At 69.7% G+C, this 27,745-nt stretch overlaps 2 protein-coding genes across 2 annotated transcripts; both read right to left on the bottom strand.

Annotated features, from left to right (window-relative positions):
• Positions 1-26: 26 nt before the first annotated feature.
• On the bottom strand, positions 27-2,765 carry LOC104011626 (putative N-acetyltransferase camello). Its single transcript, XM_087736966.1, has 2 exons — positions 2,455-2,765; positions 27-1,224 (listed from the first exon to the last, which is right to left on the bottom strand). Exons 1-2 carry the CDS (start codon positions 2,675-2,677, stop codon positions 536-538), a joined length of 912 nt encoding a protein of 303 aa, XP_087593092.1. The 5' UTR covers positions 2,678-2,765; the 3' UTR covers positions 27-535.
• Positions 2,766-3,023: 258 nt separating this feature from the next.
• On the bottom strand, positions 3,024-19,392 carry CPXM1 (carboxypeptidase X, M14 family member 1). Its single transcript, XM_087736421.1, has 16 exons — positions 19,205-19,392; positions 18,762-18,949; positions 11,129-11,317; positions 9,759-9,866; positions 8,942-9,051; positions 8,254-8,393; positions 8,095-8,179; positions 6,696-6,846; positions 6,428-6,516; positions 6,180-6,303; positions 5,804-6,000; positions 5,532-5,711; positions 5,031-5,328; positions 4,812-4,951; positions 3,952-4,054; positions 3,024-3,301 (listed from the first exon to the last, which is right to left on the bottom strand). Exons 1-16 carry the CDS (start codon positions 19,390-19,392, stop codon positions 3,039-3,041), a joined length of 2,553 nt encoding a protein of 850 aa, XP_087592547.1. The 3' UTR covers positions 3,024-3,038.
• Between the last annotated feature and the right edge of the window lie 8,353 nt (positions 19,393-27,745).

Genomic DNA, 27,745 nt, shown 5'->3' on the forward strand with positions numbered 1-27,745 from the left:
CTAGCGGGGGAAGAACGACCCAGCCCAGCGCTGCGGATGGTCCTTTATTTCTTTGCCCCGTATGGGGCCAGCACCCGACCCGCAGGCACCGTGGAGCAGCCAGAGGGGGACACAGCTGGGGGTCTCCCTCGGGCGGCCACGTACCCCCCAGGGCACAGGGAGGCATCAGGGCCAGGCAGGGCACAGCCTCCCCCCGGCAAGCCGAACCCCGGCGGGGTGGGGGCGGCTGCCCCGGCCCCTCCTCTGCACCCCACAGCCCCCCGCTGCGTGGGGCACGGGGGTCCCTACCCCCCGCGCCGGCGTGCACCACACTCCCTGAGAAGCAACACCCGCACGGCTGCGCGGCAAGGGACGAGCCGGGGGGACCCAGCGCCCCGCGGCAGCGCCATGTCCGGCAGGCACGGTCAAGAGCAGCAGCCTGCAGCACAGCCAGCACGGCGGGGCTCCGGGCACGGGCTCCCCCGGTGCCCCTCGGCCCCCACGCCTGGCCGTGCCGGTGCCGCGATGCCCACCCTCCCCGGGGCCGCGGCAGGGCTCAGGGCGTGCCGGACAGGTCGTAGCGGTAGGTGGTGACGGTGCAGTTGGCCAGGCGGCCGTAGGCGGTGGGCAGGACGTAGCGGTGGTGCTGGCGGAAGCCCAGGCGCTCGTAAAGGGCGCGAGCCTCGTGCTGCAGCATCAACGTGTTGAGAACCACGGCCCGGCAGCCGCGCTGCCGCGCGAAGGCCAGCGCGGTGCGGCCCAGCGCCGTGGCGATGCCCAAGCCCCGGTAGTCCTTCCGCACCGACATCCTCTTCAGCACCAGCTCCCCGTCGGTGGCGGCGCCGCCGCCGTTGTCGACCGGCCGCACGCCCACCGTGCCCACCACCCGCTCGTCCGCCTCCGCCACCCAGAACTGGGCGCCGGCGCTCTCGGCGTAGGCGGCCCCGATGTCCCGCAGGTCGTCCCCGAGGCAGCGGTCGATGTAGGCGCTCCAGATGCAGCCCAGGAGGTGCCGGGCCAGGGCCAGCAGCAGGGTGAGGGCCAGGACGGGCAGCAGCAGGGAGCGGGCGCTGGCCAGCAGCAGGCCGAAGGTGCAGCCCAGCGCCAGCAGCGCCCAGGGCTGCCGCAGGACGTGCAGGCACAGCGCCGGCGCGTACTCGCTCATGCCGGTGGCGAAGACCTCGCGCACCGCCTCATAGTCTTCATCGCGGTAGGGCCGGATCCGGTACTCCGCCATGGTGTGTGCTGGGGCGGAGCGAGGGGCTCAGCCCCGGTAAGCGCCCCCCACCGCTGGGGCCGGCTTGGGGGTCCCGCGGGCGCTGGGCCGGTGCGGGCAGGGCAGCGGCTGCCCCCAGCCCCACGGACCTCCCATCCCACAGAGCACCCCAACCCACCCGCTGACACCCCCTCGCACCCCAGGGGCCTGTCCTGCCCCCGCTACCCCCGGTAGGGATCCCCCCACCTCCATGCAAGTCACCCCCCTCGCCCCCCGGGCCCCCTCAGTCTCCCACGGACTCCCCCTCCAGTGTCCCCCCGTGGTCCCAGCACCACACTGACGCCCCCCCCCGGTCCCAGCACCCCACGGCCCCCCCAGTGCCTCCCCCCGGTCCCAGCACCCCACAGAACCCCCCAGTGCCTCCCCATGGTCCCAGCATCCCTCAGAATCCCCTCCGTGGACCCCCATGGTGCCAGTACCCCACAGACCCCCCCAGTTCCTCCCCCCGCTCCCAGCACCCCATGCCCCCACCCCAATGCCCCCCCTATGGTCCCAGCACCCCACAAACCCCCCTCCGTGGACTCCCAGTGCCCCCTCCCTGTCCCAGTACCCCAGGAAACACCCCTTCTGTGGACCCCCCGCATGCCCCCATAGTCCCAGCACCCCCCGGCCCGCCCCCCAGTGCCCCCCTCCGTCCCAGCACCCCATGAACCCCCCTCCCAGTGCCCCCCATGGTCCCAGCACCCCACAGACCCCCCTCCCAGTGCCACTCCATGGTCCCAGTACCCCACAGACCCCCCGTCTCAGTGCCCCCCCGGTCCCAGCACCCCCCCGCCCCCCTCCCAGTGCCCCCCTCCGTCCCAGCACCCCACGGCCCGCCCTCCCAGTGCCCCTCCATGGTCCCAGCACCCCACAGACTCCCCTCCCAGTGCCACTCCATGGTCCCAGTACCCCACAAACCCCCCTCTCAGTGCCCCCCCGGTCCCAGCACCCCCCGGCCCGCCCCCCAGTGCCCCCCTCCGTCCCAGCACCCCATGAACCCCCCTCCCAGTGCCCCCCCCATGGCCCCAGCACCCCACAGACCCCCCTCCCAGTGCCCCCCATGGTCCCAGCACCCCACAGACCCCCCTCCCAGTGCCCCTCCATGGTCCCAGCACCCCACAGACCCCCCTCCCAGTGCCCCCCCGGTCCCAGCACCCCCCGCCCCCCTCCCAGTGCCCCCCTCCGTCCCAGCACCCCCCGGCCCCGCCCCCGCTCACCGCGCCCTCCGCCCGCACCCGCGCCGCCGCCAGCGCCCGCCTGACGCTGCAGAGCCTGGCAGCCCATTGGCCGCCGCCGCTGCCGGGGGGAACGCCCCTCCCGCCGCCGCGAGCCAATAGGCGCCCAGCGAGAGGCGGCGGGACGGCGGGACAGCTGGTCACGTGGGCTGGGCACTGAGAGGGGGCGCGGCGAAGGGGCGGAGCCAGCGCGCCGAGACGCCATTGACTTTCAGGGCAAAGGGCGGGGCCAATGGGGCGGAGCCTCCCGAGAGACTGTGCCACGGGTGGGCGGAGCCTCCCGAGGGGCGGGGCCTCCCGAAGCCCCACCCCCCGGGGCAGGATCGGGCCCCGTCCCGTCGCCGCCACAGAGCCGCGGCAGCAGGCGCAGGGGCAGCACAGGCGGCTTTACTGGGAGGCGTCCCGCACAGCGGCCACGCCGCAGCACCCGCTCCGCGCCCGGGCCCCCGCGGGCCCGCCCGCGCCTTCCCGGCCCCGCCGCCGGCGCGGGCCGCAGCCCCCCGGCCCCCCGCACCGAGCCCGCGGCCCCGGGGCAGCCCCCCCCCCGCTCCGCTCCCCGGCCCCGCTCAGGCCGCAGGGCGGTGGGCGCGCAGGCGGCGCAGGCGCTGGCGTCGCAGGCGCAGCAGCAGGTCGGGGGGCAGGCGGGACCCCCCGGGCTGCCGCCCCCGCGCCCGCTGCCGCCGCGCCCGCGCCAGGCGGAAGCTGCACGGCGTGGGCACGTTCTCGTAGGAGACGCGGCACGGCCGCGTGGCCGCCTCGTAGCCCTCGGCCCGCGCCGTCACCTCGTACTCCCCCGGGTTCAGCAGCCGCCAGTAGTCCCCGTCGAAGGCTGCGGCGGCGGGGCGGGCGTCAGGGGCCCCACGGGGCCGCGGTGCTGCCACACGCCTGTCGCCCCGGCCAAGTCCCTGTCCCCATCCCATTCCCGTCCCCATCCCATTGCCATGCGCATCCCCAGTCCCATTCCTGTCCCCATCCCTATTCCCAACCTCATTGCATTCCCATCCCCATCCCTATCCCCAATCCCTTCCCTTCCCATCCCCAATCCCATTCCCATCCCCATCCCGTTCCCATCCTCATCGCCATCCCATGCCCAACCCTCTTCCCATCCCCATTCCCAATCCCTTCCTGTCCCCATCCCATTCCTGTCCCCATCCCATCCCCATTCCCAGTCCCTTCCTGTCCCCATCCCATTCCTGTCCCCATCCCCATTCCCAGTCCCTTCCTGTCCCCATCCCATTCCTGTCCCCATTCCATCCCCTTTCCCATTCCTGTTCCCATCCCCCCTCCATCCTATTCCTGTCCCTGTCCCCATCCCCATCCTCAACCTCATCCCATTCCCATCCCCATCTCCATCCCCAATCCCATTCCTGCCCCCATCCCATCTCCATTCCCAGCCTAATCCTATTTCCACCCCCATCCCCAACCCTATCCTGTCCCCATCCCATTCCCATCCCTGTCCCCATCCCTGTCCCCCCATACCCGTCCGGATGTCATGGTTGATGCCGTCCACAGAGATGATGGCGTTGGCGATGCCCTGCTCCGTGTCTCTGTCCCGAACCACCCCCTTAATCCCGCGGTGCACCTGGGGACCGCGGCCGGAGCGGGCGTCACCGGGCGGGCGTGCAGGTGGCGCGCGCACGCACACACACATGCACGCACACCCGTGCACACACCCACGTGTGCCACCCTCAGCCACACCCGGCGCCGTTTGTGCCCAGACCCCGGCGCGGGGCCCGGTGCCACGGCACACGCGGCAGGCAGCGCGCACCCATGGCACAGGCGTGCTACGGACGACACCGGCACACGCGCCCTGCACGCACGAACCCTCGCAGGCAGCGCGTGCACCCCGTGCCGGCGCACCCGCCCCACGCGTGCAGGAGCACAGGCGCCCCGCAGGCCGCACGCACGCGTGGGTGCCCGACTGCACCGCGCCTGGCACACGCCTGCCCTGGGCCCGGGGCACTCGCCGAGCCCACGCTCCGTGCCCGTGGAGGTGATGCCGAACCCACGCTCCATGCCCACGGAGGTGATGCTGAACCCACGCTCCATGCCCACGGAGGTGATGCTGAGCCCACGCTCCGTGCCTGTGGAGGCGGCACCGAGCCCACGCTCCGTGCCCACGGAGGTGATGCTGAGCCCATGCTCTGTGCCCGTGGAGGTGCCCATGGGGGGCACGGGGGGACACAGAGCCTCGGGGGTGTTTGGGGACCCCCGAGCCGTGTCCTGCTGCCATCCGCTCAGCCCCTGCCGAGAGCCCGACCCCTTGGTGCCCAGGCTCCTGGTGGGACCCCGCAGCGCGTCCCCCCCTCCCGGGACCCCCGGGGGTCCCTGTCCCCCACCTGCTCCATGTAGAGCAGCAGGGACTCCCGGTTGTTCTCCCACTCGGCCGGCAGCTCGGAGGCGTGCGGGAACTTGTCGCAGGAGAGCTCCACCGTGATCTCGAAGCAGTTGGTGTGCAGGTAGCTGAAGTCGTTCATGCCTGTGCAAGATGGGGAGGAGATGTCGGGGGGTCCCCGGCCGCCCCCCCCCCCGGCCGCCCCCCCCGGCCCCCCACTCACTGCCGGGCACCGTGTGCCAGTTGGCCCCGTTGATGATGTTGCCAAAGCGCATGAAGTCATCGTAGTGGCAGAGGCGCCGCTCCTCGCTGGCCATGGCCAGGTTGGAGGTGGCGTAGACGGTGGCCAGCCAGCGGAAGACCCCGTCATCGGCGGTGGGGGTCAGCTCCTGCGCCTTCCAGTAGGTGCGGGTCATGTCGAAGGGGTAGGTGACCACCAGCTCCCCGCCGTGCAGGTTGGCGCTCAGCACGAAGGGGTACCGCTGCATCCAGTCGATCACCGCCCGCGTCTCGGGGGCCACCTGCGGGGACCCCGCGTCAGAGGGTGCCGTGGCGGGTCCCGGTGCCGAAACCCCCGCCAGGCCGGGGGAAAAGCTCCCGTCGCCCCCCCCTTAGGGCGCAGGGCCGAGAGCCCGTGGGCCTGTCCCCCACGGGTGGGCATCACCCAGGCGCGCGGGGGCAGGAGGAGGGGCGGGTTTCGGGGTGCCCGCGGGGCCGGGCTCACCGTGGCGTTGGCGAAGGTGTAGTACTCGGGGATGGGGATGTAGTGGTTGGGGAACTCGTGGGGCACCAGGTCGTTGTCCTCGGCGTCCCACAGCGCTGTGTTGAGGTCGGCAAAGTTGTGGTTGAGGTCGATGCCCTCGTAGGTCCAGCGGCCCATGGCCCAGCCCGACAGCTCCGAGCCCTGCCGGGGGACGGGGTCACCGGGAACCGGCGCCGGAGGGCCCCGCGACGGGTCGGTGCTCAGCACCCCAGGACCGGGCAGCCCGACCCTACCAGCTTGTAGGCGGTCTCGTAGCCGTCGGGGTTCATGGAGGGCAGGAGGTGGATGCGGGTCTCGGTGACCAGTTGCACCACGCGGGGGTTGCCCAGCCGAAACTCCCGGCACAGGTACTCCATCAGGTTGAGCAGCAGCTCCCGGCCCAGCACCTCATTGCCGTGCATCCCCGCCACGTAGCGGAACTCCGGCTCGCCTGCCGGGCACAGCGCGTGGTGGCAGCAGGGGCCCTGGTCCTCTGTGCCCCGTGCCAGCCTGGGCATCCATGGCCACCCCGTCCCCATCCTGCACCAGCCTGGGTGTCCCTGGCCACCCCGTCCCTGGCCACCCCAGCTGTCACCTCCCCTCCCTGCCCCGGAGCCACAGAGCACCTACCCACTTCGTGCTGCCCGGGGTTGTCGGAGATCTCCATGACGTACATCTTGAGGCCCAGGTAGCTCTTCCCGATGCTGTAGACGCGGGTGATGTCGGGGCACTCATCATTCACCCGCTTCATCAGCTGGGGAGGGCATGGCGCTCTGGGTCAGGGTCCGGGGGCACCCAAGGGTGCAGACCCCCCCCCCCGGGGTGCCCCCAGGGTCGCGGAGACCCCCAGCCCCACGCCGGGGCTGCAGGGAGGGCACCTTTCTCATCTCCTTGTAGTTGTGATGGCGGAAATCCAGCTTGTCGGTGGGCAGGGGCTGGCTGTGCCAGGAGTGGATGTTGTTCGGGTCTGTGAGGAGCCGGCCCGGCGCAGAGGGGACAAGGTGGGACACGGTCAGAGATCCTGGGATGCGGGAACAGCCCGGACCCCAACCCTGGGGACGGCTCCGGCAGAGCGTGCCCGTCCTGGGCGCTCGCGGGTCGGGGCAAGGGGTGGCGGGTGGCGGGCAGCGGGCAGCAGGCACCCACCTGGCAGCGGGCAGCCCAGGACCTCTGCCCGCAGGCAGATGGTGCCATTCGGGAACCAGGTCTGGGGGTTGATGCGCAGGTAGCGTGCCACCACCGGCGAGGGCAGCAGGTTGAGCACCGGCGTCTCGGGGTCCTTGTTCCCAGGGAAGATCTGGGGGATGGATGGACGCAGCCCTGCGGGTCCCTGTGCCGGGGGGAACCAGCCGGGGGCCGCGGGGATGGGGGCTGCAGCAGAGCCGCCCGCCGGGGCCCAAAGGGTTACAGGCGCCGCAGCCGCTTCTGGCCCTGGCCTCCCCTGGCCCCACTCCAGCCCCTAATGAGGAGCAGGCACAGGGCTGTGGGGCGGGGGAGCCCTGAGCCCGGCACTGCCGAGCACCCAGAGCCCCCACAGTGCCGCCACCCCAGCACCAAGAGGGGAGGGTCTCCGGCAGGGTCGCCAGGAATGAGCACATGGACCCCAAACCTGCCCTGGCACAGCGCTGGCACAGGGACCCCCAAACCTGCCCCAGCACAGCCATGGCACAGGGATCCCCAAACCTGCCCTGGCACAGCCATGGCACACGGACCCCAAACCTGCCCTGGCACAGCCATGGCACACGGACCCCAAACCTGCCCCGGCACAGCCATGGCACAGGGACCCCCAAACCTGCCCCGGCACAGCCATGGCACAGGGATCCCCAAACCTGCCCTGGCACAGCCATGGCACAGGGACCCCCAAACCTGCCCCAGCACAGCCATGGCACAGGGATCCCCAAACCTGCCCTGGCACAGCCATGGCACACGGACCCCAAACCTGCCCTGGCACAGCCATGGCACAGGGACCCCAAACCTGCCCCGGCACAGCCATGGCACAGGGACCCCGAGCGCTGGTAGCCGGGCTGGCCGTGGGAGCAGCATGCTGGCTCTGGCCGCCCCCTCGTCTCATGCCTCCCCGCACACGTGTGTGCACACCCCGGGGTGCCTGCACGGCCCCTCCGTCCTCACACCCCCGCGTGACCCCGCATGTGCAGCACTCACACACGCGCCCCCGAGCACCAGGCTGCCGTGTTCACCTTCGGGCGCAGCCAGCCGTGCCACGCAGCGCCGAGCACACCCACGTGTGCCCCCACCACGCTCACGCGCGGGCACCGGCGGGGCCTGGCAGGCGGCCGGGGCGGCAGCCGGGGACAAGCAGCCTTTGTGCCGGGTGCCCGGGGCGAAGCGCTGGAGGACGCTCACAGGTGGGGAGGCCAAAGGCAACAGAGCCGGGCCCCAGCCCAGCACCAGCCGGCACGGTTAACCCCCCCGGCACGGTTAATCCCCATGCCCTGGCTCTGCTCGGGGAGCCGGGTGGGCTGGGGGTGCCGGGGGTCCCTGCTCCCACCACCCCTGACCAGGGCTGCGCCCCGCGGGCACCTACCGCCTCCTCGGTGCCGTTGCGGCACGGCTCCCATGTGCGTGTGTCGTTGCTGACCTGGACTTTGTAGGACGTCACCCAGTCGTACCTGCATGGGGAGAGGGTCAGCGGGGTCCCGGCACCTGCCCGGCCCCCCAGCGCTGGCCCTGCCCGGCGCCTTACGTCCAGATGGAGTTGAGCCCCTGGGTGATGACGCCGGTGAAGTTGGTGAGCCCGCGGGCATCCACCTCCAGCCACTGCTCCGTGTCCTCCTGCCCCGCGCACCAGCCGCCGTCGTAGAAGTCGCCGTCGTAGAGCCCGGACTGCGGGGGGGTCAGGGACGGGAGGGGGATGCAGGGCCCTGCCCGGGGCACGTCCCCACCGCCCGCGAGCCCCTGGCCCGTGGTCCCGCGAGGAGCTGTGCCTGCACGGCACCGGCATGGCAGCGGCACCGGGACAGCGCTCTGGGCTGCATGGCACCGCCTGGGCGGGGACCGAGTCCCGGGTTTAACGGGACCCCTCAAGGGGCCGTGGCTGAGCCCCCCGCCCCGTCCGCCATGCAGAGGAACTCGGCACTGCCGGCAGGCCTGGCTCCCGCTGGCCACGGCGAGGCTGGAGGGGCCCACGCTGGAGAGCCCCTGCTACACGTGCGCCACGCACACGCCATGCACATGGCATTTGCCACGCGCACAGCACACATGCCATGCGTGTGCCACATGCCACGCGAAGATCACACCCCCCCGTGCACACGCCGTGCACACACTGCACACACCACACACACACTGTACACACCACACACATGCCATGCGCACACCGTGCACACCGCACCCACCACGCCACGCACACGCCACGCACACGCTGCACATCCTACCTGGATGTTGAGGCGCCCGCGGTGGGCGCCCAGGCCGTAGCGCTTGTCGCTGGAGGCTCGGAGCTGGGAGTCCAGCACCCGCAGGGACTCCAGCCCCAGGGGGGGGCACTCTGGGGGCAGAGCAGGGGGGGCCGGGCTTGCTCAGAGACCCCCGTGCAGGGGTCCGTCCTCCCTGCGCCCCTCTCCCTGCGCCCGGGAGCAACGCCTGGCAGGTCCCGTGCCGTGCCATGCCATGCGGTGCCGTGCCGCAGGACACGTGCCCGCCCGGCGAGGTGCAGCAGCCCTGCCTGCGCCGGCTCCCTGCCCGCTGCCCACCCCGGCCCCACTCCCAGGCTCTGTGGGACCAGACCCGAACGCACGGGAGAGACCCCAGGCTCCAGCCCCCAGCGCAGGAATGCAGCCGGGCCCCGTGGCCGCGGCCACGACCGCAGCCATGACCGCGGCCACAACCACGGCCAGGGCAAACCCCACTCTGCGTCACGCAAACCCCACTCTGCGTCACGCAGAGGGGCAGGGAAGACAGCGGGGGGTGACGGGGGTGTCCTCACAGCAGGACGGGTGCATGTCTGCACACACGTGGGTGCGTGCACGCGTGCACATGGTTTGCAGGGCGCGTGCACAGGGTGACCGCCGTGCCCGCGCAGGGTGCGCGACAGCGCGGGGGCCACGCGTATGTGGCCGGGGCGGTGGCCGTGCCCCCCCGAGCACCCGGCCCACGCTGGACTCAGCGCGCGCGCAGGGTGTGGAGGCGCGTGCGTGGCGCGGAGGCGTGCACACACGCGTGTGTGCCCTGTCCCGCGGCGCCGAGCGTACGTACGAGGCTCCTGTGGAGCGGCCGCCTCCTTGGCCGGAGCCTTCGGCTTCTTCTTCACCACCTTCTTCCTCACGACTTTAACCCGCACCAGCTTCTTCCTGGGTGCCGGGGCTGGAGGGGGCAGAGGGACCCCCGGGCTGGGGGTGCGGGGCCACCACGCAGCACCCCACCCCGGCGCCCTTGCACCCCCCCGCCCCGCACAGGGCCCCCGGCGCTCCCGGGGAGGCCTCAGGGCACCCCCTCACCCCGCACAGCCCCGCAGGGGCGCGCGGCCCCCGCACATGCGTGCACACACCCGTGCACGCACCGCACACACACACAAACGCAGGGCACGTGCACGCAGAAACGGCACAAACGCGCGCGCACACGCAGGGTGCACGCTCAGACACGCTGGTGCACAGATACCCACACGCGTCTGTACTCGCACACACACGGCCAAACACACACACGTGCACACGCACCCCTCTGCACACACGCTTTAAGCCCCTCCCCTCCACACACATGCTTGTGCACACACATCCCTGCACACAGCTGTGCGCACACATTCCTCTGCACACAGCTGCGCACACACACACACAAGGTTGTGCACGCACACACACAAGGTTGTGCACACACACATTCCTCTGCAGACAGCTGTGCACACACACAGTGGTGCACACATCCCTCTGCACACACAGCTGTGCACGCACAGACACTTGTGCACAGCCCTCCCTGCACACATGCGCACACGCGCACACACACGCGTGCACACACATCCCTGCACACACACACACGCACACACATTCCTCTGCACACAGCCGTGCACACACAGCCATGCACACACACGTGTGCACACATCCCTGCACACACGCATTCCTCTGCACACAGCCATGCACACACACACAGAGCCATGCACACACAGCCGTGCACACACACAGGCACTTGTGCAAACCCCTCCCCACACACACCCACACTTGTGCACACACAGCCGCGCACAGCTCTCCCTGCACACACAGCGTGTGCACACACCCACACTTGTGTACCCCCCTCCCTGCACACACACACAGCCGTGCACCCCCCTCCCTGCACACCCAGCCGTGCACACACACCCACACTTGTGCAGCCCCCTCCCTGCACACCCACACGCTTGTGCACACACAGCCGTGCACACAGCCGTGCACCCCCTCCCTGCACACCCACGCTTGTGCACGCACAGCCGTGCGCAGCCCTCCCTGCACACCCAGCTGCGTGCACACACACCCACACTTGTGCACCCCCCTCCCTGCGCACACACACACACACACACACACACACACGCAGCCGTGCACCCCCTCCCCGCACCCCCACACGCTTGCGCCCCCCCCGCACCCCCGCACCCGCAGCCCCGCTCCTACCTGGGGCCCCGGGGCCGCCCCGCTCCAGCCGCCCGCGCTGGGGGGGGCCGGGGCTGGCGGGGGCCGCGCTGCCCCCCGGGGGGGAGCCCGTGGGGCTGGGGGCGGTGCTCGCCCTGGGGCCCCTCGGGGGTCCCGTCCCGGGGCCTTTGGGGGGTCCGGTCGTGGTCGGGGGGGGTCCCGTCCCGGGGCCTTTGGGGGGTCCGGTCGTGGTCGGGGGGGGGTCCCGTCCCGGGGCCTTTGGGGGGTCCGGTCGTGTTCGGGGGGTCCGGTGGCGGTGCCCATCCCCGTGGCGCCGGGGCGGCCGGGCTCGGCGGGGGCGGCGGGCGGCCCCCGGGGGCGGGGGCGGGGGGGGGCGGCGGTGGGCGCCGCCCGGGCGGGGGGCGGCGGGGGGCCCAGCAGCAGCAGCAGCAGCAGCAGCGGCGGCGGGGCGAGGGGCAGCCCCAGCATGGCCGCGGCGGAGCGGAGCGGAGCGGCCCCGGCGCTGCCTGCCCCGGCGCTGCCTGCCCGGCCCTGCCTGCCCCGGCCCTCCCCCGCCGCTCTCGCCGCCCCTCCCCGCCCCGCCCGGCCGGGACCCCCGGGGATGGGGGGGGCTCCGGGCGCTGGGGGCCGTGGCGGAGCCGGGCCGGTCACGGACGCTCCCACCCCCGTGGGCTCCCACCCCGCCGCCCCGCTGCCCCCCCAACAGGCAGAGTGCCCCTGCCCGCACCGCTGCCCGCACGCTGCCCGCACCGCACCGCTCCGGCCGGGCAGGGCAGGGCTCCCGCCGGGCTGCCCAAAGTGTCCCCCCCGTGTGACCGGCTGCTCCCGGAGCCCCCTCGAAGAGGGGACACCAGGGCCAGCCTGTCCCTGCCGTCCCCAGCACCCCGCAGGGTCCCCGCTGTCCTTGCACCCCGTGGTGTCCCCATCACCCTTGCACCGTGTCCCTGCTCTCCCCAGCACCAGTCAGTGTCCCCGCTGTCCCCAATACCCTGCAGGGTCCCCGCTGTCCCCCAGCACCGTGTGCCCACTGTCCCCAGCACCCCGCAGTGTCCCCACTGTCCCCAGCACCATGCAGTGTCCCCGCTGTCCTCAGCACCCTGCGGTGTCCCCGCTGTCCCGGCACAGCCGACGTCTGACCCTGCTCCCGGGGCTGGAGGGGAGCAGCCGCTCAGCACCCTGGGGCCGATCCTGCCGGCAGCCCCCGGCATTGCTGTGCAGGGGAGGGGGCTGCTGCGCGCCGGCAGGATGAGGCCCCGGGGGACGGATCCTGCGGGGATGTGGCCGCTCGCTGGCCCCGCTCCCATGGGAAACCCGCGGTCCCTTCCGCCACGCGTGCAGCAGCGTGCCAGGGCGCTGGGCTGCGGCTGCGGGGCGGCCGGGCATCGGGCCAGGGGGTGCCCACCGTGCCCCGGCGCTGCCAGCAGGCCCCGGCGCTGCCCGTGCCTCTGCCGGGGAACGCGCCCCGGCTCTGCGTGGTGCCTGCACACGGGGTCTCGCTTGCGGGAGCGCCTGAGCTGATCCCACAGCAGCTCTGGGAGCAAAACCCTCCCAGGCTGGGATCGGCTGCTCGGCGTGTGCGTCCCCAGCCCGCTCCCGCTCCCCCGGGCCGTGCTGGGGCGGCCGGGGCTGCGCCCCGTGCCAGGGCTGCGCTGGGTGCCCCGTGGGCCCCGTGCCCTGCTCCCCTGGCCCCCGGCTGCTCCCGGCCCCGGCTCCCCCCTGCCAGGGGACCCCGAGCCGAAGCCGGCCGTGCTCACCGCCGACGTGGCCGGAGGCAGCTGGAGCAGCTCAGCCCTTTGCGACAGCGAGGGCAGGGACGGCTGCGGGGGGCTCCGCCATCCCCGCCTCGCCGCAGCCGTCAGTGCCGCCGGCCGAGCCCGGGGACCCGGGAGGCCCCGTGAGCCGCCTGCGCGGAGCAGAGCCTGCCCGGGCCTCGCAGCCAAGAGCCGGCGCAGAGCAGGCGCCGAGCAGAGGGATCCAGCCCTGGCCCCCGGCCCTGCCAGCCAGCGGGGACGCCCTGCCCGGTGCTCTGCCCGCGAGGGACCCTCGGGGGACGCGGTGCCCGTGGTGCCCCAGGGCATCCCCGGTGGGACCGCAGGACCAGCGGGCACTGCCGAACCACTGTGCCAGCACCGCGGCAGGTGTGAGCGGGCCCTGCTCTGCCCCAGGTCACCTCCCTGCCGAGCCTCCCCGGCAGCTCCGGCTGAAGCCTGTGGTGAGGTTCGAGGTGTGCGCGGTGCCGGAGCCGGTGCTGGGCAGCGCTGGACTCGCTTCCCCGTGCTCCCCGGAGAGCCCGGGCTGTGCAGGCAGCGCCCGGGCTGCCGCTGCGGGGAAGGAGCCAAGCACCACAAGGACAGAGGCACAGGCAGGGGCCGGCAGCCCAGTGGGGTCCGGGTCGGGGTGCCCAGGGGCCATAGTCCCACCGAGGGGAAGGTCTCTGGGTCCTGCCTCTCCCTCCACCCCAAGCGGGTTCCTCCAAAAAGCTGCGGCGCCGCTGCTGGCGCTGCCACCAGCCTCCCATGAGCTCATTTTCCACCCCAAAAGGACTTTCCCGGCCTGACTTTTACTTCTTTTCTTGGGATTTTCTACAGCCTCCAGCTGCAGGGCTGGGCCGAGGGGATGGGAGGGAGCAGGCTGGGCTCGGGCCACCGGCACCCTTTGGTGGCCACTCTGTGTTCACCCAGCTCGTGCCCAGCTGGAGCGGGCAGGGGAGCAGAGCTGGCAGCTCCAGGCACTGGTCCCATCCCTGTCCCCGTCCCTGTCCCCTCACCAGGTCCCTGTGGGGCTGTCCCAGAGCCCCCTGCAGCCCGTGGCACTTGCAGCCTGCCCAGGATCCCGATGCCCAGGGGCTGCGGAGGCAGCGCGGGGCTCAGGGCGGTGCAGGAGGCTGCGTGCAGGATGCTCCGGCGGGACGGGGTCCCCTGGCCCTGCAACCCCCAGGGATGCTCCCGTCGCATGGAGCCCTTTGGCCCTGTATCAGCCCGGGATGCTCCTGTGGGACGGGGTGCTCCGTCCCAGCGGTGCCTGGGTGCGATCCTTCCCCATCCCTGGCCGGGAGCGGGGGACGGCTGGGACCAGGCTGGCGCTGGCACGGGGCCCAGACGTCTGGCATGCAGGATGATGCTTTGTTTCGTGCCGGTCTCTGGGGGCTGGATGGTGGGAAGGGTTTTGCTATGAGCTGAGGCATCTCCCGCATCCTGCCGAGGGCTCTGGAAAGGGCCCAGGAGGGGAGGCCGCCCTTGCTGGCGTGACTCAGCCCCCATGTGATGGGACTTTCTAGGTTTGCCGAAGACCTGGCACCTCTCCGCACCCTCCCAGCCGGGGTGCTGGGCTCAGCGCCCGGCTCCGGGGCAGGAGAGGTCAGTTGGGCTGGCCCTGCTCCCAGCTCCCTGGGGCCAAGGCACACAGCTCCGGCGCTCCGATTCAGCCCCACTCAGCACTTCCAGGGCTGTTATGAATTTCCCCATGCAGCTTGGCTCCGAGTCAAGCCGGCCGCGTCCGCACTGCCGGCGGCTGCCAGCTCCCGCTGCGGGAGGTGCCTTAAAGGCGCCGGAGCCTGTCCCGGCAGGGATGCTGCCGGATGGCTGCCGCAGCCCCCCCGGCACCCCGCAGCCGGAGCAGGGGTGGCAGCAGGGCCAAACCCACCAACTCGGCGTTGGAGCTGATGGCACCACTGGTGCTGGTGCTCCTGGGGAAGTCTGCTGCGCTCCACAGGTGTGGAGAAGCCCTCCGGGATCCCTAGTGCCGGGGTGTCCCAAAAGGGGGGTTCTCCCTCGGGGTGCAACGGCTGAGCCCCGTGTTCCCGTGCTGGGTCCCGCAGTGCCCTGCCCCCGGGGATGCTGGTGCCCTGCACCCGGTGCCGGTGCTGCCGCCTGCCTGGCTCGCTGCCCTGAGCTGCCCCGGCACGGGAACCGCAGGCGGCAGCCGAGGTCAGGGCTGCCAGCCAAGGCAAACGCTTTGGCAGCCGCTGGGCCGGCCACGGGGCTTGTGCCCAAACCGCCCGGCAGTGCCACATCCACCCGGCGGTGCCTGGGCTAAGCCCTCGGGTCCCCGGGCTGGGCGAGGGGTCCCCGGGCCAGCCTGGCCCTGTCTCTCCTCGTCCCTGTCCTGTGAGCGCCCCATCGCGCAGCGGGGGGACATGGGACAGAGCCCTCCTGCGTCCCCGCGCTGGCAGGGACGGAGGCGGGGGCTGTGGGGGGTCACTGGGGGACGAGGGGCTCGAGGCGCTTTGCAAGGGCTTCCCCTGCTCGGGGCCGTCCCCGGCCACTGCTGCCCTGTGCCACGTGCCAGAGCCCCCTGCCCACGGCTGCTCTGCAGAACCTCGGCACGGCGGCAAGAGGGGCCGGCAGCCGCCCCGGGTCCAGCCCTGGGCCCTGCCATGGCCCCCTGTCCCCAGGGAAGCCATGGGGATGTCCCCTCCGGGGGGATGGCGTCACCCCAGAAGCCCCAGCTGTGACATCGCCCCCCTCGCTGCCCCAGCCAGGACCTGACCGTGCCAGGCTGGGGGACACCGCCGGCCACAGGGTCGGGCCCGGGACCCCGGCAGGAGCAGAGCTGCGTGTGTATTAGCCCGGGCAGGGGCTGGGGGTGCCGGGGGGGTCTCAGGTGCTGGGCACCCTCTGGGAGCACCCCTGGAGGGCCTCCCAGCTGCAGCGCGGGCGATGCTCCACAGCTTGGTGTCTCTGCAGGACGGTCGGGGGTCCCGGGGCTGCGCAGGGACGATGGAGCTGCACGGCAAGAACCAGCGGCTCCTGGAGGCGGTGGCCTGCATCATCCTGGCCTGCTGCCTCTGCCCGGCAAGCCTCTTCTTCTGCCTGCTCCTGCTCCTGCCCTTCATCCTCCTCTTTGAAGAGCCCATCGGAGGATGAGGATGGCCCCGGATCTTGCTCGTGCTGTTCAATGAGCAGCCCTGCCCTCACCAGCGCAGTGTCTTTGCTGGGCGCAGGTGGAAGGGTGGGTGTGGGCACCCGGCCCCGGCAGCAGCTCCGTGCCCCCCCTGCTCCTCCCTGCAGCCCATCCTGCTCCCCTGCCCGCGGTGCCGGTCCCCTCGCCCCGCAGCACAGCACCGATGGCAGGGAGCAGGTCCATCCCCAGCCCTGCAGCACGGCACCGATGGCAGGGAGCAGGTCCATCCCCAGCCCTGCAGCACGGCACCGATGGCAGGGAGCAGGTCCATCCCCAGCCCTGCAGCACGGCACCGATGGCAGGGAGCAGGTCCATCCCCAGCCCTGCAGCACGGCACCGATGGCAGGGAGCAGGTCCATCCCCAGCCCTGCAGCGCGGCACCGATGGCAGGGAGCAGGTCCATCCCCAGCCCTGCAGCACGGCACCGATGGCAGGGAGCAGGTCCATCCCCAGCCCTGCAGCACGGCACCGATGGCAGGGAGCAGGTCCATCCCCAGCCCTGCAGCGCGGCACCGATGGCAGGGAGCAGGTCCATCCCCTCGCCCTGCAGTGTGGCACTGATGGCAGGGAGCAGGTCCATCCCCAGCCCCGCAGTGTGGCACCGATGGCAGGGAGCAGGTCCATCCCCAGCCCTGCAGCACGGCACCGATGGCAGGGAGCAGGTCCATCCCCAGCCCTGCAGTGTGGCACCGATGGCAGGGAGCAGGTCCATCCCCAGCCCCGCAGTGTGGCACCGATGGCAGGGAGCAGGTCCATCCCCAGCCTCGCATGCTCCCGGCAGCATCCCCTGCCCAAAACAGGCACCCTGCCCGCAGGCGAAAGGACCCGGGACCACCTCCTCCACCTCTGTGGTGCCAGGGACAGGACCCGGTGCTGATGGGGTCCTGCCTGGGGATGGTCTCAGCAGGGCCGGCTCCAGAATTGGTCCCTCCAACCTCCCTGGGCTCCGCCCGGCCCCATCCTGCTCCCCACGGGCAGCTGCAGTGGGCGATCCCCCCAAAAGCCGCTGTTGCACGGGGTGGGGGCCATGGGGGTAAGTCAGGGGAGCGGTGGGGTCCTGCCCAGGGACGTGCTGGGGGGCCAGGCAGCCCCCCTGGCGCAGGGGTGGCCCTGTGCCCGGCCTCTGCCCCTCGCAGCCCCGGCGGTGCCACGGGAGAGGGCACAAGGCCCCGAGTGCTCTGCTCTGTGCGGGCTCTGCTTGGACCCCTGGGACCCTGCAATGGGACGGACCCAAAAAGGGAGCTGAGGGGACCAGTGGCAGGAGCAGGGGACATCCACGTGGCCTTGGTCACGTGCAGCCTCCGGGCACACACAGCCACCCGCCCCGGACACACGTACACCCCGTCCCGGACACCTGCACCCCTGGACACGCACGTCCCAGCCACGCAGAGCCGCTGGAGGAGCACACTGGGTGGACAGGGATGTGCACACCTGGTCTGGGACAAGCACAACTGCTGGACACACACACTTGGTGGCCCCAAAGACCCCCACCTGTTGGACACCCACAGCTGGTGGAGAAGGACATGCTCACCCATGGGCTCCCCACACCCCTGGGACATGGGGCGACACCAGGGCACACGCACAGCCGGAGCACAGGGACTCCAGGGACGTGCACACCCTCGTGCGATGCTTCCAGCTTTATTGATGGTGTTGCTAGCAGAGGACCTGGGGCCACGGTGGTGCTGCGGTGCAGAGGAGGTGGTGGCCAAGGGTCTCCGGGATGCTGGCTCTGCGGATGCCTGGTGCTGGGGTCAGCTCGGCAGCGGCGGCTGCGTGTCCCGTGCTGGGATCAGCTCCTCCCGTACCAGTGGTGTTGGCAACACAGCCCGTGGGGCCACCAGTACCCCATCCCCGGGGCTGGCGGGGGGCACTCTCCTGTGCCGGGGCCAGGCAGCGGGGGCTGGGGCAGGGCTGGGCAGGGGGGTCACCCCAGGCAGGGTGGGGGGACAGGGCAGGGCTGGGGGGTGAGTGGGCAGGGGTCGGCGGTGCCAGGAAGGCTGGAGGCAATGGTGCAGCGTGACATGCGAGGGCTTTAATGACAGACGTGTCCCTGGCAGCCGGGGGGACCACGGCAGGGGCAGGTGACGACGGTGCCCATGGGTGTCCCCAGGGTCCAGCTGTGGCGAGGCTCACAGCACCCTCCTCTTCCTCCTGCAGTAGTAGATGGTCCTGGCTTCAGCACCTGGGGGAGAAGCGATGCTGAGCGGCTGCGCCCGTCACCACTCCCACCCCCGGCCATGGGGACCGAGAGCTGGGACCCCTCGGCTGTGGGGCCAGTGGGCACCACCACCATCACCGCCAGCACCGGCACCGCAGCCAGCACCTCTGCCCCTGTGCCGCCTCCTCCTGCTGCGCCGCCTGCGCTGTCGGCCGGCCCGGGGGCTCCTCTTGTGTCTCCTGCGCCGGGACGGTGACCGGCGGACCCGCCGGCACATGGTGGTGGTGACACGGGGCCGGTGCTGCCAAGGGGCCGCCGCCCTCCTCCTGCGGGCTGGGGCCGGCCGGCAGCCACGGAACCTGCACGTGGCCGGGACGTTGTGATGTCGCTTGTGATGTTGGCCCCATCACGCGCCTGCGTCACAAAGGGCCTCGCCCCGGCACCCCTATAAAAGCGGGACAGGGCCACAGAGCCACAAGCCCCCGGCGGGACAGGGCGGCCGCCCACACCACTTGGCCACCCATCATGGCCCAGTCCCGGCGCAGCAGGAGCCGCAGCAGGAGCCGGCGTCGCCACCGCAGCCGAAGCCGCTACCGCCTCCGCCCTCGCCGCCGCTATGGGAGGACCCGACGCCGGCCTGGGGCTCGCAGCCGCCGCCGGTACAGGAGGAGCCGACAACGGCGTGGGACACGGAGCCGATGACGATGACGCTGAGCCGACGCCAGCGCTGGGCATCTGCGGAGCCGGTGTCCCCGAGAGCCCCGGTCACCACCGCCTCCACGCTGCCGCAACACCACAGCCATGGCTCCCTCAATAAAAGTGGAACGACCGCACGAGGGTTGTGGGTGTCCCTGGTGTCCCTGTGCGCCGTCTGCGTGTCCCCTGGTGTCGTGTCCTTGGGTGGGCGTCCGTGTCTGCTGGGTTGTGTGCCCATGGGTGCGCATGTCCAGGACCAGCACGCGTCTCCCGGGATGGAGGTGCCCCAGCCTGCCTGCTCCTGGGCTGGCTCTGATCCCTGTCTCCACATCCCAGCCCACCTTGATGTCCCCAGCCCACCTTGATGTCCCCAGCCCATCTCCATGTCCCAGCCCATCTCCATGTCCCAGCCCATCTCCACATCCCAGCCCATCACTATATCCAGGGCCATCTCCATATGCCAGCTCGTCTCCGCGTCCCCAGCCCATCTCCACATCCCTTCCTTCTCCATATCCCAGTCCATCTCCATGTCCCCAGCCCACCTCCTTGTTCCAGCCCATCATGGCACGGTGGAAAGGCCCTTGCAGCTGCCGCTGGTCCTGGCAGCCCCGGGGAGAGATGAGACGAGGCTGTGCTGAAGAACAGAACGGTACGGCCGCCCTTTCCCGAGGGAGCTGGCTCTTACCCGTGTCGCACTTCCCGGGGGAGAACGGGGAGGACCAGCACGGTCCCGAGGCTGCACCGCTCCGGAGTGCGCGGGCTGACGGCAGCGCCCGACTGGCGTGGGCAAGGCAGTCTGCCCGCCGGGCCTGGGGAGGGATGGCCACCGTCAGCCGTTCGGCTTTGCAGAGGAGGGAGAGGACGTGCAGCAGGTAGCCAGGAGAGGCCCTTAGCCAGCCTTGGTTTCTTGGGGTTTTTTTATTTTTTAAAATAAATAACTAAATAAAATGAGGAAGTTGGTTCTTTCTCCATCTTTCACAAGCAAAAATGCGATACTATCATGCCAGGTGAAGGTAGTGCAAGCAGCAGTGTTTCACCAAGTGTTAGTTTGTCACCTTGAATATTTTCTAAATAGCCTGCCATTGCTTTTTGTTGCTTTGGGCTGTCGTAATTCACTATAAATATATTTATAAGCTATTAAACACTATTACAAATTTATTATATCTTTAATTTTATTTGTTAAATGTGTTGACAGTCGCCATTCTAAATTTCTCCCCAGCCTGGTCCTGAGCCCTGCGGTGACAATTCACCCCGCTGCCCCCGGCTCTGCCCTGCCCCTGCCCCGGGGGCAGCATTTGCCCACTCCCAGGCTGAGGAGGGGGCATTTACCCCCCTCGGCTGCCCCACACCGAGCTCAGGGTGAGGATCTGCCCCTGGGCGGGGGATTTACATGTGGGGAGGGGATCTCTGCCCCAAGGGGGATCTGCCCCTGGGCAGGGGAGCTGCCCATGGGGGCACCTGCCCCTGCGGAGAGATTGACCCCTGGGGGTTTCTCGCCCCCGGGGCAGTGCCTGACCGGGGCTGGTACCCGCAGGGTTAGGGCTGATGGGGCTGGGACCGGGGCAGCACCAGGGGGCCAGGGCTGTGTGTGTCTGGGCTCCGTGTCCAGGGCTCCTTTCTGGGCTCCAACCCAGGGCTCCGTCCCGGGGACCCCTGTGGGGACAGCCCATCCCCATGTCACCGTGACGCAGGACGGGCATGGGCAGGACCCGGCTCAGCCCTCCCAGCCCCCAGCCCCAGCGCTGCCCGCCCTTGTGCAGCCTTCTGTGGGCTGGGGCCAGCTGGCAGCCATGGAGCCCACACACGGGCGGGCGGCACCGTGGGGACGTTGTGATGTCGCTTGTGATGTTGGCCCCGTCACGCGCCTGCATCACAAAGGGCCTCGCCCCGGCACCCCTATAAAAGCGGGACAGGGCCACAGAGCCACAAGCCCCCGGTGGGACAGGGCGGCCGCCCACACCACTTGGCCACCCATCATGGCCCAGTCCCGGCGCAGCAGGAGCCGCAGCAGGAGCCGGCGTCGCCACCGCAGCCGAAGCCACCACCGCCTCCGCCCTCGCCGCCGCTATGGGAGGACCCGACGCCGGCCTGGGGCTCGCAACCGCCGCCGGTACAGGAGGAGCCGACAACGGCGTGGGACACGCAGCCGACACCGACGCTGCTGAGCCGACTCCAGCGCTGGGCATCTGCGGAGCCGGTGTCCCCGAGAGCCCCGGTCACCACCGCCTCCACGCTGCCGCAACACCACAGCCATGGCTCCCTCAATAAAAGTGGAACGACCGCACGAGGGTTGTGGGTGTCCCTGGTGTCCCTGTGCGCCGTCTGCGTGTCCCCTGGTGTCGTGTCCTTGGGTGGGCGTCCGTGTCTGCTGGGTTGTGTGCCCATGGGTGCGCATGTCCAGGACCAGCACGCGTCTCCCGGGATGGAGGTGCCCCAGCCTGCCTGCTCCTGGGCTGGCTCTGATCCCTGTCTCCACATCCCAGCCCACCTTGATGTCCCCAGCCCACCTTGATGTCCCCAGCCCATCTCCATGTCCCAGCCCATCTCCATGTCCCAGCCCATCTCCACGTCCCAGCCCATCACTATATCCAGGGCCATCTCCATATGCCAGCTCGTCTCCGCGTCCCCAGCCCATCTCCACATCCCTTCCTTCTCCATATCCCAGTCCATCTCCATGTCCCCAGCCCACCTCCTTGTTCCAGCCCATCATGGCACGGTGGAAAGGCCCTTGCAGCTGCCGCTGGTCCTGGCAGCCCCGGGGAGAGATGAGACGAGGCTGTGCTGAAGAACAGAACGGTACGGCCGCCCTTTCCCGAGGGAGCTGGCTCTTACCCGTGTCGCACTCCCCGGGGGAGAACGGGGAGGACCAGCACGGTCCCGAGGCTGCACCGCTCCGGAGTGCGCGGGCTGACGGCAGCGCCCGACTGGCGTGGGCAAGGCAGTCTGCCCGCCGGGCCTGGGGAGGGATGGCCACCGTCAGCCGTTCGGCTTTGCAGAGGAGGGAGAGGACGTGCAGCAGGTAGCCAGGAGAGGCCCTTAGCCAGCCTTGGGTTTTGTTGGACTTTTTTTGTTTTAAATAAATAAAATAAAACAAGGAAGTTGGTTCTTTTGTCATCTTCCACAAGCAAAAATGCGATGCTATCATGCCAGGAGAAGGTAGTGCATTCAGCAGTGTTTCACCAGTTCTTAAAGCACATAGCCTGCCATTGCTTTTTGTTGCTTTGGGCTTCTGTGATTCATTAGAGATATATTTATAAGCTATTGGGGCCTTGCAGATGGATTGGGGACATGGAGGTGGGCTGGGACATGGAGGTGGGCTGGGACATGGAGGTGGGAAGGGACATGGAGATGGGATGGGACATGGAGATGGGATGGGACATGGAGGTGGGATGGGACATGGAGGTGGGCTGGGTACATGGAGGTGGGCTGGGACATGGAGATGGGATGAGACATGGAGATGGGCTGGGGACCTGGAGACAGGCTGGGACATGGAGCCCGCGCACTCTGGAGCGGTGCAGCCTCGGGACCGTGCTGGTCCTCCCCGTTCTCCCCCGGGAAGTGCGACACGGGTAAGAGCCAGCTCCCTCGGGAAAGGGCGGCTCTACCATTCCCTGAGAGCAGACGATGCTGTTCTTCAGCACAACCTCGTCTCATCTCTCCCCGGGGCTGCCAGGACCAGCGGCAGCTGCAAGGGCCTTTCCACCGTGCCATGATGGGCTGGGGACATGGATGGAGATGGGCTGGGGACATGGGGATGGCCCTGGATACGGTGATGGGCTGGGGATGTGGAGATGGGCTGGGATGTGGAGATGGGTTGAGGTCGTGCAGATGGATTAGGGACATCGAGGTGGACTGGGACGTGGAGATGTGCTGGGATATGGAGATGGGCTGGGGACATGGAGATCTGGTGGGACGTGGAGATGGGGTGGCACATGGAGAATGTTGGGACAAGGAGATGGGTTATGGACATGGAGACAGGCTGGGACACGGAGACAGGCTGGGACATGGAGGTGGGCTGGGGATGTGGAGATGGGCTGGGGACATGGAGACGGGGGTCAGAGCCAGCCCAGGAGCAGGCAGGCTGGGGCACCTCCATCCCGGGAGACGCGTGCTGGTCCTGGACATGCGCACCCATGGGCACACAACCCAGCAGACACGGACGCCCACCCAAGGACACGACACCAGGGGACACGCAGACGGCGCACAGGGACACCAGGGACACCCACAACCCTCGTGCGGTCGTTCCACTTTTATTGAGGGAGCCATGGCTGCGGTCTTGCGGCAGCGTGGAGGCGGTGGTGACCGGGGCTCTCGGGGACACCGGCTCCGCAGATGCCCAGTGCTGGCGTCGGCTCAGCGTCATTGTCATCGGCTCCGTGTCCCACGCCGTTGTCGTCTCCTCCTGTACCGGCGGCGGCTGCGAGCCCCAGGCCGGCGTCGGGTCCTCCCATAGCGGCGGCGAGGGCGGAGGTGGTGGCGGCTTCGGCTGCGGTGGCGACGCCGGCTCCTGCTGCGGCTCCTGCTGCGCCGGGACTGGGCCATGATGGGTGGCCAAGTGGTGTGGGCGGCCGCCCTGTCCCGCTGGGGGCTTGTGGCTCTGTGGCCCTGTCCCGCTTTTATAGGGGTGCCGGGGCGAGGCCCTTTGTGACGCAGGCGCGTGACGGGGCCAACATCACCAGTGACATCACAATGTCTCCACGGTGCCGCCCGGCCGCTCCTGGCCATGTTCTGAACTGGGGGCTGCTGCACCCACTGGGCAAGGGGCAGAGAGGCAGGGGGTGGCGGGGAGTCTGTAGCAGGGGATGATGTGCACCGCCGTGACTGGAGGCTGATGCCGATGGCTCCGGCGCAGCCGGTGAGGACCCTGGAGTGGGCCGACCTTGGCTGGGCCCTGGTGCCCACCCAGCCGCTCCATCCCTGCCCTCCTCGGCTGGACAGGGGCAGAAAACAGGACGAAAGGCTCCTGAGTGGAGATAAGGGCAGGGGCATCATCAGCAAGTACCATCGCAGGCAAAACAGGCTTGACTGGAGGAAATCAGTTTAATTTATTGCCAATAAACAATGAAGTAGGATAATGAGGAATAAGAATAAATCAAGAAAACCCCTTCCCCCCACCCCTCCCTTCTGCCCGGGCTCAGCTTTGCTCCCGAGTTCTCCACCTCCTCAGCCCGAGCGGCGCAGGGGGACGGGCAATGGGGGCTGCGGTCCGCTCCTCACCCCTTGTCTCCGCCGCTCCATCCTCCTCACGCTCTTGCCCTGCCCCAGCGTGGGGCCCCCCCCCGGCAAACAGCCCTGCACCAGCTGCCCCAGCGCGGGTCCCTTCCCCGGGTGCAGCCCTTCAGGAGCAGCCTGCTCCGGCGTGGGCCCCCCGTGGGGTCACCGGTCCTGCCAGCAAACCTGCTCCACACGGGCTCCTCTCCACGGGGCCACAGCTCCTGCCAGGAGCCTGCTCCAGCGCGGGCTGCCCACGGGGTCTCAGCCTCCTCCGGGCATCCCCCTGCTCTGGCGTGGGGTCCTCCATGGGCTGCAGGGGGATCTCTGCTCCATCATGGATCTCCATGGGCTGCAGGTGGAGATCTGCTCCATCATTGATCTCCCCGGGGTGCAGGGGATCTCTGCTCCACCATGGATCTCCCCGGGGTGCAGGGGGATCTCTGCTCCATCATGGATCTCCCCGGGGTGCAGGGGGATCTCTGCTCCATCATGGATCTCCCCGGGGTGCAGGGGGATCTCTGCTCCCCCGTTACCCTCCCCGGGGTGCAGGGGCACAGCCTGCCTCCCCATGCTCCTCCCCTGAGCTGCGGGGGATCCCTGCTCCGGCCCTGGAGCCCCTCCTCCCCTCCTTCTCCCCATTCCTGGGTGCCTGCAGGGCCGCTTCTCTCACATCTTCTCAAACCCCTTATCCCCGCGGCGCGGCCACCATCGCTGATGGCTCAGCCTTCGCCAGCGGCACCGGCAAGCACGCGATGCCGAGGAAGAGGAGGGCGGGCGGGAAGAGCGCGGCGAGGAAGGCGGCCAGGGCTGGCAGCCGGCGGGTGAGGAGGATGCCGGCGACGGGGAGCGCGGCTCTCCCAGGGATGAGCAGGGCCGGCAGCGCGTGGTCCTGCAGCACAAAGAGGGGCAGGAGCAGGATGCAGAGGAAGAGGAAGGTAGAGAGGAGGGGGATGTTTCCGAATGCCACCGTGAGGCCGAAGGAAAGGAATATATTTATATTTATTACCCATTTATAACAATATACAATACACAACAATTTGTAGCAATAAACAGTTTGTAACTGTTTGTAAGTCTTCTCTAACCCATGAGGGGGACGCCCGGGTCCCCCATGGCGGCCGGGGACCCCTGCCTCCTCTCCGCTCTCCCTGCCAGAGTCCCGCACCACAGCGAAGACCCCAACAGAATGAACAGCAGCAGGAAGGCGATGCCTGTGGGGACAGAGGGGACACGGGGCCGGAGTCCCACTCACCCCCGTCCCCAGGCCCTCCGCAGCGGACCCAGGCGTCCGGGCGCCCTTACGCACAGAGCAGGGCCAGGTCACCCCCGACGGTGCGGTGCGGCCGGACCCTCAGAGTCGCTCCGGCCATGGCCATGAAGAGGTTTATTGTGAATAAAGGCTGGGGGGACACGGGGGCAGCGAGGGGACCCAGGCGTGCGGGGACCGGGGCTCCCAGTAGGGCGCAGGAGCTCGGGCAGCCCCCGGCATCCAGGGGGGTCCCAGGAGGACCCAGGGGGGTGGGGGGTCCCCGGAGGGCCCAGGTGTGCGGGTGCACCAGCAGGTCCTTCCCTGCATGCCAATGAGAAGTGATATAACCACAATAACATCATAATATAGTAAGCTAATATAATAGTCTTATAATAAAACGCTAATATGACTCCCATGGAGCCTTCCACGCACCCCCCAACAGGGACATCCCTGCGGACCCCCTGACTGGGTGCCCCCAGGGATCCCAGACAGACCCCTGTGCCACCTCTGGGACACCCATGTGCCCCTGAAATCCCCTGGGACTCCTGAGGGTCCCCCCAAACCTCGCAGTGACCCCCAGGTCCTCCCTGGACACCCTCCCCACCAGTGCACCCCGGGACACCCAAGAACCATTGCCAAAAATCCCCTGGGACCACCAGGGACCCCCCCGGACCCCTCCTGGGATCCCCTGGCCCCTCCGTACCCCCCCGCCACAACACAACCCCCTCAAATCCCTCTGGGACTCTCCAAAGACCAACGAAAGTACCTTGGGGCTCCAATCACCTCCCCCCCACAAAACACTCTTGGGACTCCCCCATCTCCCACTGGGACCCCCAAATCCCCCCTCACCTTCATGGGTCTCCTCAAGACTCCATCACCTCCTCTATAAGCTGCTGGAGGGGCACCGGGAGCTGGGGGGTGGCATGAATGAGGACCTCTGTGTGGGCATCCCCATAGGGCCACCTGCACCCCAAAAATGCAGTCAGACCCCCCCCGCATGTAGGGGGATGAGGCAGAAGAAATGGGGACCAGTTCGGCCGTGGGCTTAGAAGGGGTGAGGGGAAGGGGCTTTGGGAGGGGGCAGAGGCATTATGGGCCCCCCCACGTCACGGTCGGCCTCAGGGACTCATCCAGGTCCCTCAGGAGCCTCTCATGCTGTGGGGGACATGGTCAGTGGAGCCCCAACGTGGACTCCACACCCCCAGACCCAGCCCTGTACCCCAGCTCAGCCCTGCACCCCCCAACTTACCATGCACCCCCAGAGTTTTCCTGATGCGCCCATAATCCATCGCTGTAACACTGAATTCCCCATTGCACCCCCACATCCCACCTTGCACCCCAAAACCCTGCCCTGTACCCCAAAACAGACCTTGACAAAATAAAGTCACTCATCCTCCCCCCAAGCCCACCCTGCACCCCAGCTGGACCCTGCACACCAGGACCCCCCCTCACCCCAAAGCCTCCCCTCAAGCCCCTTCTTTTGAGTGCTGCCAAAGGGGTGGCGGACACCCCAAAACGCAGCTCCATCAGCTGCTCCTCCACTTCTTCGGCTCCTGCCCGGGAGGAAGGCTCGGTGGGGCAAGGGGGGATTTTAGGGACCCTGCTCTGGTGTCTGGGGGGGGACACGACACCAGGGGACACGCAGACGGCGCACAGGGACACCAGGGACACCCACAACCCTCGTGCGGTCGTTCCACTTTTATTGAGGGAGCCATGGCTGCGGTCTTGCGGCAGCGTGGAGGCGGTGGTGACTGGGGCTCTCGGGGACACCGGCTCCGCAGATGCCCAGCGCTGGCGTCGGCTCAGCGTCATCGTCATCGGCTCCGTGTCCCACGCCGTTGTCGTCTCCTCCTGTACCGGCGGCGGCTGCGAGCCCCAGGCCGGCGTCGGGTCCTCCCATAGCGGCGGCGAGGGCGGAGGCGGTAGCGGCTTTGGCTGCGGTGGCGACGCCGGCTCCTGCTGCGGCTCCTGCTGCGCCGGGACTGGGCCATGATGGGTGGCCAAGTGGTGTGGGCGGCCGCCCTGTCCCGCCGGGGGCTTGTGGCTCTGTGGCCCTGTCCCGCTTTTATAGGGGTGCCGGGGCGAAGCCCTTTGTGACGCAGGCGCGTGATGGGGCCAACATCACCAGCGACATCACAACGTCCCGGCCACGTGCAGGTTCCGTGGCTGCCGGCCGGCCCCAGCCCGCAGGAGGAGGGCGGCGGCCCCTTGGCAGCACCGGCCCCGTGTCACCACCACCATGTGCCGGCGGGTCCGCCGGTCACCGTCCCGGCGCAGGAGACACAAGAGGAGCCCCCGGGCCGGCCGACAGCGCAGGCGGCGCAGCAGGAGGAGGCGGCACAGGGGCAGAGGTGCTGGCTGCGGTGCCGGTGCTGGCGGTGATGGTGGTGGTGCCCACTGGCCCCACAGCCGAGGGGTCCCA

The sequence above is a fragment of the Nipponia nippon genome, unplaced genomic scaffold, assembly GCF_047370975.1.
Source record: "Nipponia nippon isolate SJK-2023a ecotype South Korea unplaced genomic scaffold, ASM4737097v1 scaffold_6, whole genome shotgun sequence".
In the NCBI taxonomy this organism is placed as follows: domain Eukaryota; kingdom Metazoa; phylum Chordata; class Aves; order Pelecaniformes; family Threskiornithidae; genus Nipponia; species Nipponia nippon.

What these genes read in the sequence shown, in the direction of transcription:
- CPXM1 (XM_087736421.1), bottom strand. Translation starts at nt 19,392, where the DNA reads ATGGAGATGGACTGGGATATGGAGAAGGAAGGGATGTGGAGATGGGCT. An exon ending in ACTACAAGGAGATGAGAAAG is followed by an intron (nt 6,304 to 6,427) that starts GTGCCCTCCCTG and finishes TGCCCTCCCCAG; the next exon opens with CTGATGAAGCGGGTGAATGA. An exon ending in ACGAGACCGCCTACAAGCTG is followed by an intron (nt 5,712 to 5,803) that starts GTAGGGTCGGGC and finishes GTCCCCCGGCAG; the next exon opens with GGCTCGGAGCTGTCGGGCTG.
- LOC104011626 (XM_087736966.1), bottom strand. Translation starts at nt 2,677, where the DNA reads ATGGCGTCTCGGCGCGCTGGCTCCGCCCCTTCGCCGCGCCCCCTCTCA. An exon ending in GGGTGCGGGCGGAGGGCGCG is followed by an intron (nt 1,225 to 2,454) that starts GTGAGCGGGGGC and finishes GCTCCGCCCCAG; the next exon opens with CACACACCATGGCGGAGTAC.